The 9,246-nt window shown below is 46.5% G+C and overlaps 1 protein-coding gene across 1 annotated transcript; it reads right to left on the bottom strand.

Annotated features, from left to right (window-relative positions):
- Positions 1–212: 212 nt before the first annotated feature.
- On the bottom strand, positions 213–1,631 carry LOC121808203 (ras-related protein RABA1f-like). Its single transcript, XM_042208595.1, has 2 exons — positions 1,411–1,631; positions 213–867 (listed from the first exon to the last, which is right to left on the bottom strand). The coding sequence occupies exons 1-2, from the start codon at positions 1,629–1,631 to the stop codon at positions 435–437; spliced, it is 654 nt and encodes a 217-aa protein (XP_042064529.1). The 3' UTR covers positions 213–434.
- Positions 1,632–9,246: the final 7,615 nt, after the last annotated feature.

Below are 9,246 nucleotides of genomic sequence, written 5' to 3'. Positions count from 1 at the left end.
CTGCTTCTAGAAATGGTGTCTCTCTAGGAGTTAATCAAGTTAAATAAATTACACATAAAAGAAATCGAGAAAATGGGACTCGTGAATAGTAATTGTAGAAGAAAATGATGAGCTTTGGATGTTGTTTGTTAAGTAATAGATAGACTAAAAAGTATGGTAAGGCACATAAATAGAGAAGGAAAGGAAAATTTTAAGTAATGTTGGTTGTGGATGCCCTTACAAATTTACCTAAACATTGGTCTATTTCATGAAAACAGAATTTGCTAATTAAGAATCAATCAATAAATCCCACCTCCTCTCATTGTAGAACTGAAGAATCTAATCCCATTTTTGTTAACACAACCAAGCAACTAAAGAATTGAAAGGTTTGGTACTTACTATACATCTCCCAAGATTACTTCACTATTTCCCTAACCAAAAAAAATACCTCAAAACTAACCCGAGCAGCAGCCGCTGTTCTTGACAGCAGATACATCATCCTTGTTCCCAATATTGATAGTTTGGCCCTTGGGCAGAGCTGAGGGGTCATCCCCTATGTCTAGAGCCTTCTTGCTCACGACGTGGTAGATGCTTGTGAGCACCTCTGTGAAGGCACTCTCCACGTTCAAGGCCTCCAAGGCCGATGTTTCCATGAAAAACGTGGTCTCCCTCTCTGCAAAGGCCTTGGCCTTCTCTGTGGGGATGGCGCGTAGGTGACGCAGATCTGCCTTGTTCCCTACTAGCATCACCACGATGTTTGAGTCCGTGTGCCCCCTGAGCTCCTTCAGCCATCTGTCCACGTTCTCGAAGGTCACATTGCGTGTCACATCGTACACGAGTAGAGCCCCAACTGCACCTCTGTAGTATGCACTAGTGATTGCACGGTACCTGCACTTGGACACATCAAAATTTCACATATCGATTGATGACTTTCAAGATTTTGGAAAACAACAAGAATCTATCAATGTAAACTTAGATTCATGAACGTGTTACAGAAGAATCTTATATTCAAGATAAGGAATGAGCGCATGCCTAATCATATCATTATTTTACCAAACAAAGGCCAACTTCAAAAATTATTCATGATGAATATATGAATTAATCACACGTTTCATATAGTTACTGCAAACACACCAAATCCAGTCATAGATTTCATCAGAACTCCATTCTTCAAGTTTCAATCAATTCTTCAATTTAAGAAAATAAAATCATCTTTGATCTTTCCCATATAGAGAAATCTCATACTCAACAAAATCGAGACGAACATATGATCAAATTAGATGAAACCATTTTATAAAAACAAGCATTAATTGAGTCCAAATATTTCCATCTCCACCTTTCTCCTATAAAAATGTAAATCACAAAATCAATTAGAATGAAAAAGGAAGAATTTTTTTATAAGGAAAATAGAAAATAGAAAGGATTGAACACCTCTCTTGGCCGGCAGTATCCCAAATCTGGGCCTTGACGACCTTATCATCGACCTGAATAGATCGAGTAGCGAACTCGACGCCGATGGTGGATTTGGACTGCTGGCTAAACTCATCCTTCGTGAACCGTGACAAGAGATTTGATTTTCCAACGCCGGAATCGCCGATCAACACCACCTTGAAGAGGTAATCGTAGTCCTCATCCGCCCTGTACGATCCCATTTGTTTAACCCTAGAAGCTGTCGCGTTCCGATCTACTGTATATTTTTATGTGGAGAATTGCAGCGAATACATGTCTTCTGCGTGTGATTGTTGTGACAATGTTTTACGTTTGCTTCATATTTCATGAGCTGAAAGAAGCGCGATTGGTGCAATGGTTTTGTTGTTGGGTTTACTTCTAGTGGGAGAGAAAGGCGGAGTTTGTGGGATGGTTTGAGCATTAATTGTGTTCCTCAACAGTCACATATACTAGGCAACACAAAGTTAGGGGCGCTAAAGTTACGCGTTTCAGGTACACTTCGGGATTTTTGTTTACTGTTGGGCTTTGGCCACATTTTTGTTGTCCTAGTGGGGAGTAATATGCGGTTGGATTCCAGGTTCATACGCTTGTTTTTAATATCTCTAGAGAACTAATCATATAGCAAGTCTGTGTTGTAAGCTGTAATTCGCAGATCAAGCAATACAAACCTGCCCCCGTTTCTCCCCGTGGACGTAGATTTACCTCAGTAAATCGAACCACGTAAAATCTCTGTGTCGTAATTATTTTTACGAGCATTCATCATCTCATCGAAAATTCGCGGAATCATCACTGGCGCCGTCTTGGGAAACAGAGAACCAAATTTGTGATAAGCGAATTTTGACCATTTTTTCAACCCAAAAAATGCATACCAGATCGCGAGAGTACCCGTATTCCTGCCCGTGAGAACCAGAGGAAGCCAATCCATCCCATAGGTCTGGAAAACAGCCTAGGGATAAATCCACCACCAGTTCTCATGGCGGAGGAACAAGCCGCTCCAAAAGCCGTCACACCGAGTCTTCCCAGCAGCCCGATTTGAACGAGGCTGTCAAGCTGTTTTTGGCTGAAAAGCAGGAGGAATTCTTAACCTTCCTGCAGAGAAGCCAAAAGCAGCCGAGAGGCGAAAACGGCGATTCTCCCTCTCCTCCATACGAGACAGTCACTACCGCAGTAGTATATCATGTCTTCCAGAAGAAAGAATCTCGGTACGGTACAATCACAGGAGAACTCCATCTCCTCCATACCGAAGAAATGTCGGGTTCGCCATGTACGGAGCATTGAGGACTCCGTTCTCGGACGATACATACCCGAACTTCCCTACCACAGAACTACCGAACTCCGTCGATAACCTATGACGGACTCGTGGATCCTCATGATTTCTTGGACGCTATCAATATAACATGGCGAACCAGGTCTCAACGAGGTCCACATGTGCAAGCTGTTTCCCGAGCTGCTTATCGGGAACGCAAGAAGTGGTTCGATAGCCTCCCCCAAGCAGCATTAGATCCTACCGAGATCTAATGGATGCTTTCCACAGGAGGTTCTTTCAGAAAGCGGAAGCCCGGATTCACTTCGGCTCAGCTGCTTTCTATACGTCAAGGTCGCGACGAAAAGATCAGCGATTTTATACGAGATCCCACAAGGAATGCCTACAAGTAGATAATCTCAATGATCTACTTGTCATTTCGGCATTCCAAAATGGAATCCTGCCCGGAGCTCTCTACAGAAAGCTCGTGGAGTGCGGTCCGCAAACAGCTCAAGAGATGTGGGACATTGCGGACAAGTTTTCTCGTGCCGATGAGGCAGACCGTCGAAAACGGTCTTTAGACAGCTCATCTAGAGAAGACAAAAAGAAGCCCGGTCATAGCGATCAGAGGCATCCTCGCCGAACACCTTCTCCACTAAAGGAGAGATAGCGGTCATCCGAGGTGATCGAAAAAGAGCAAGTGTCTTCGCAGATTGCGCTTAAAAGTGCCGGAGCAATCAGTTCGGCACCATCAAGCATAGCAATCACAGCAGCCGGAATCGGAGGCCGGCGAAATGACCGAAGTCACACCGGAGCCGAACTCGATGGTGTACGGCACTGAAGCCGTGATTCGGTTGAGATCGCATATCCAGTCCCCGAACTCAATTTCTCCTCAGAAATGAATGGTGACGGACTGAGAGCGAACTAGATCTTGCCGAAGAAATAAGAGAAATTGGCCTGCCTAAAAGCAGCCAAGTACAAGGAGCAAGTAGCCCGGTATTATAACCAAAGGGTGAAAAAGCTGCAATTTTCAAGTGGGAGATCTCATCTTGAGAAACAACGAAGTAAGCCGAGCAGAAAAGCTGGGCGAACTCGAACCCACATGGAAGGTCCACATCGGGTGTCAGAAGTCCTCGGCAAAGGGTCTTGCAAATTGACTCACGTCAGGAGCACAAGTACCCGAACATGGTACGTTTCCAACCTCAAAAGTTCCATTTGTAAGAGACAGTCCGGTCAGTCAGTCTTATGTGTTTTCTTTGTTTTTTTACTTGTTCTGTCTCTACGTGCGTTGTGTCTGTCTATGTGAGTGTCGTCTCTTACAAATATAACTGAGGTATCTCGTTCTTCAAAGGCTGATCCCTTCTTAGAACATATACAAGCTAAACGATTGTGAGTCAAAGCTTCTAAAGAGGATACAAGACCACAGTCAGCTTAAACAAGCAGTTCGTCCGAAACGAGCTGCAACAAGCCAACGATTGTGCGTCAAAGCTTCTAAAGAGGATACAAGACCACAGTTCAGCTTAAACAAGCAGTTCGTCCGAAACGAGCTGCAACAAGCCAACGATGTGCGTCAAAGCTTCTAAAGAGGATACAAGACCACAGTTCAGCTTAAACAAGCAGTTCGTCCGAAACGAGCTGCAACAAGCCAACGATTGTGCGTCAAAGCTTCTAAAGAGGATACAAGACCACAATTCAGCTTAAACAAGCAGTTCGTCCGAACGAGCTGCAACAAGCCAAAGATTGTGTGTCAAAGCTTCTAAAGAGGATACAAGACCACAATTTTGCTTAAGAATCAAGCACTTCGTCTGAAACGAACTGCAACAAAAGTCCGATTCTCGCGATAAAACTTGCCTGAATTAGGACAAGGGAAAGTCCAATCCATGCGATAAACTCGCCGAATTAGACGACCAAGTTCGGTCAAAACAGTTTACCTCATAAGACCGAGGACGACCATGTCTAGTCAAAGAGGTTTACTGCATAAGACCACTTCGGTTACTGGGAAAGTCCGATCCACGCATAAAACTCGCCGAATTAGGACAAGGGAAAGTTCGATCCCGGCGACAAAAATCGCCAAATTAGAACACAGACTAAAGACGAGTCCGGTCAAAAGATGTTTATTTCATCAGACCAAAGACGAGTCCGGTCAAAGATGTTTATTTCATCAGACCAAAGACGAGTCCGGTCAAAGATGTTTATTCATCAGACTAAAGACGAGTCCGGTCAAAGATGTTTATTTCATCAGACCAAAGACGAGTCCGGTCAAAGATGTTATTTCATCAGACTAAAGACGAGTCCGGTCAAAGATGTTTATTTCATCAGACTAAAGACGAGTCCGGTCAAAAGATGTTTATTTCATCAGACCAAAGACGATCCGGTCAAAGATGTTTATTTCATCAGACCAAAGACGAGTCCGGTCAAAGATGTTTATTTCATCAGACCAAAGACGAGTCCGGTCAAAGATGTTTATTTCATCAGACCAAAGACGAGTCCGGTCAAAGATGTTTATTTCATCAGACCAAAGACGAGTCCGGTCAAAGATGTTTATTTCATCAGACCAAAGACGAGTCCGGGCAAAGATGTTTATTTCATCAGACCAAGGACCAAGTCCGGTCAAAGAAGTTTACTTCATAAGATCAAGGACCAAGTCCGGTCAAAGAAGTTTACTTCATAAGACCGAGGACAAGTACGATGAAATTTTTTCGCTAAGCTGTAAATACACAGTGTTAGAAGCGAAAACAAAAACAAAATTTCATTTTCAAATCTTGTTCGGCACACAACTCCGCTACCCTACAAGATGGCGTTACGCTATTACAAAGGACTATTCTACTGTCCAGGGTTGCTAAAGTTGAGCCATCTATTCACAAAATCCTCGTGAAGCTGAGTTCGGCGCGTTCCAGGCAGCTGCAGAATAAGCAGGTCGACGAGATGCTCTAATCGACCTGCCACCTCTTCTCTGAGCCCGGGAAGCCCTAGCACCTCGGCGGCGAAGAGTCCTTCACGAAGCATTTGTTGATCTTGCTCACTCATAATCACAGCTCCTCTACGAACTTCAGCCTGTTCTCGTCTTGACGTTTCCGGCTGTTCCAGAGTTCGTTGCTGACTTGGAGTACGGTTTTGAGCAAGTGAATCAAAGGTTTGATCTGGAGTGCGAGCATCTGTTGGCACGATATGCCGAAGGAATCTTTCTATGGAGGGGCGCCGAGAAAGAACAATGTTGTACCGAGAAGCCCAGCGCCGCAATGATGTCACGACTTGTTGGCAAGCCGAGCTCTCCAGCGCATTGTTCCTCCGGAGTACATTATATTCCTCCCACAGTTCGTCAACTCGACTCTGAACATCTGATATGGTCATTCCCCCGCGCACACGGATGTAATCCTCGTACGCAGTCCTCTCAGCAATGGTCGTATTCAGCTCGGCCTCCAGATCATTCTTATCGGACTCTAAGTCCTTATTATCGGCATCCAGCTTCACTAAACGAGCCAGAAGCTCGTCATTCTTCGTCTGATCGGCTATAGCTCTTTTCTCAGCTTCGTCTAAAGCCGAAGATACAGCCGCTTCCAGTGAAGTACCTCCAGCTCCTTGAGAGTTAAGAATACAAAGCAGCTACGTCAGTTCGGCATCTCAGCTTACCGAGCAGGTAGTAAACCACAGCAGGAGTAAGAGAGTACGAAAGGCTATACGAAGACACAAGAGCAGAAAGAAGAATTTTTTCATTCATAAGAAAAAAAATTTTTCTATACAAGGAGGGCTTCAAGGCCATTTTAACAAAGGAAGAAACTAAACTAGGAGAAGGGAGACGAAATCATACTTCGCTAGCTTCGTCCCACCTTCTCGGTGAGGTTCAGCTTCCTTCTCCTTATCTGCTTCAGCTTCAGCCTCTGCCTCCTTGCTCTCCCCAGCCTGCTCGGCGCCACCGTAGCCGATCTGCTGCGTCTCCTGATCGGCTTCCTTCTCCGGATGCCCGGCTCGCTCGACTTCGGCCTCCCGCTCCAGCGGCTCGGCCTCACCCTCTCCGTTGTAAGTCGAAGCGGGTGAAACGGGTCCCACGGAGGCAAAGATAGCCTCCAGGTTCTCGTCCCGATCAGCTCGACAACTCCGGACTCGGTCTGCAGAAAGCAGGACCGAAGATGAAGCGAGCTCCTCAAGGAGCGGCAGATTCTGAAGCCGAGCTGCTATCTCTCGGCTGTACAGAGGCAGCACGACGTCGGCCCTGCTCGCCCTTATCGGCAATTAGCCTTACCAGACTACCGACAAAAGCCGAGAACTGGCTACTCAAAAGAGTTTCTCCGTGTAAACACGGAGAGCCTCCCCCTGGGCAACCACGGCGGCAGCATCACTCCGTTTCGTCTGCTCTCGCTGGATGACGAGCTGGTTTTTGGCAAACTGAGCTTCATCCTGGGCCGAAATCCTAGCAGCTCTGGCTTTCTCAAAGTTTGCCTCGGCCTGCTCGGCCCGGACAAGCAGCCGCCAATTTCCTCTGCATCTCAGCATAGTCGTTGGACGCTTTGGAGAGTTCGACGGCGACGAGCTTGGAGAGCATATCGTTCCTCTGAAAATGGATAAGGAAAAAAGTCAACAGAGGGCACCAAAAATACAGGACAGAAGCCAAGCCAAAGAATCAAGAAGACAATTCACCTCGGCGAAGTCCGTGGGCATAAAAATGGCTCACAGATATGCTCCGAAGGAGGCGCCAAGACCACGTCTTTCTCTGGCGCTCTCGGGGGCTTCTGGGTCCTCCCCTTCCTACTTGCCGAAGTCGACTCCGGTTTCTTTGGACCCGAAGAGGTCTTTTGCCTCTTCGGATTCTTCTCGGCATCAGGCGCCGAGCTGGTAGCCTTCTCTTTCTCCGGCTCCTCAAGCTCGGAGGACTTTCGGATAGCCTTATTCAGCATGAACACTGCCAAAAAGCAAGAAAACAAGGTTAGTTTTCTTCGTTAAAGCAGTAGAGCATAAAGATAAAGAGAAATCCTCACCCTCGGCCTCTTCGTCCGAAGACGAGATATTGAACACGAGGTCGCCTTGACGAGCTCAGTTTCCGAATACTGTTTCCTAATCATAGGAATCTTATTGAGCTCGCCCTCGAGCTCGGCCAACGGTTCTAACCGAGGATGGGGAATCACGGACTTCGGCCTTCTCCAAGGAAAGCCCGAGCCGAAGTCCTATTATAAAAAAAGAAACGGTTTTGCCATTTCGGCCACTTGGTTCTGCAGAAGGCCTAAAAGGCTGTAAGGGGATCAAGTAAAACCAAGATCCCTTCCTTTTAAACTGGAAAAAATTAAGGATTGCCCTCAGAGACAGATCCTTATCTAGCCTACGCAGTTCGGCAGCAAAAGCCGATAAGTGCTCCAAGAGTTCGGAGTCACCTGACCTAAAGGGAGTTGAAAAAATCAAGAAGCTCTACAAAAGGTGGGGGAAGAGGAAAACGAAGCCCGCATTCTAAGCAGGCTTCGTAAACGGTGGCATAACCCTCCGGAGGGTCGTTAGCCCTATGATCATCGTCGGGAACCACCGCCTTCCCCCAGGTAAAAAATATTTCTCGTGAAGGGATATCACAGTATCCTTACTCAAGATACTGTGAAAATACTCTACGGTCTTCTCCCCGGATTCTTTCCGGCTAGAAGACCCTTATCCCCTTTCCTACCGCTACCCGACACCGAAGAAGAAGAAGAAGACATTTTTCTTACTTTTTGAAAGTGAAGAAAGTCTGAAGAAGCTCTTGAAAGCGGAAGAAAATTTCTCGAGAAAGAGAGAGTATAGAAGACGCAACAGCAAAGGTGTTCAAATGAGGAAGAAAGAGCATATTTATCAGATTCGGCGAAGATTTCAAAATCGTCGCACCGTTTCGAATCCCACCTTTTCAGGATTCAACGGCCGGATTTTACTGTCGCATTTAATGCAGTCACATGCAAGGCATGTCCCCTGACGTCAGCCTCCCCCGTACTTTTATCCAGAATACCGAAGTGACTCGCTTCGCCGAAGTGATTCACTTCGTCTTTCGGGGGGGTAGTGATGGGGTACGAACTAAACAAGCCCAACAGCAGTGACGGCCCATCAGCCCAAAGCCCAAGGAAGAGTATGAGTTCGGCATTACCAAAGAGTTCGGAGGAGTTCGGCATTACCAAAGAGTTCGGCCTCAGCCTACAGCTCGGTAAAAGCCAACCAATCAAGCTCTGCTCTTAGGTCGGCATCAAGCTCTACTCTCAGATCGGCAACCAAAGCAGTTCGGTCTCAGTAAGAGTTCGGCCTCAGCCTACAGCTCGGCAAAAGCCAACCAATCAAGCTCTGCTCTTAGGTCGGCATCAAGCTCTACTCTCAGATCGGCAACCAAAGCAGTTCGGTCTCAGTAAGAGTTCGGCCTCAGCCTACAGCTCGGCAAAAGCCAACCAATCAAGCTCTGCTCTTAGGACGGCATCAAGCTCTACTCTCAGATCGGCAACCAAGCAGTTCGGTCTCAGTTTTCGACCGAACAAGGAGTTAGTGGACCCATGCAGGATTTCCACAACTTCCAACACACCCACTACCACGTGGCGTCAACTCAGGCCACGATCTTAGGCCATGACCTACACGACCTCCAC

Source organism: Salvia splendens, chromosome 6 (genome assembly GCF_004379255.2).
Source record: "Salvia splendens isolate huo1 chromosome 6, SspV2, whole genome shotgun sequence".
In the NCBI taxonomy this organism is placed as follows: domain Eukaryota; kingdom Viridiplantae; phylum Streptophyta; class Magnoliopsida; order Lamiales; family Lamiaceae; genus Salvia; species Salvia splendens.
Note: the sequence above shows the minus strand (reverse complement) of the source record. Positions and strands in the feature narration are given on the sequence as shown.

Coding starts and splice junctions, on each gene's coding strand:
- LOC121808203 (XM_042208595.1), bottom strand. CDS start 1,631: ATGGGATCGTACAGGGCGGATGAGGACTACGATTACCTCTTCAAGGTG. Junction 868..1,410: donor GATACTGCCGGCCAAGAGAG/GTGTTCAATCCT, acceptor GTCCAAGTGCAG/GTACCGTGCAATCACTAGTG.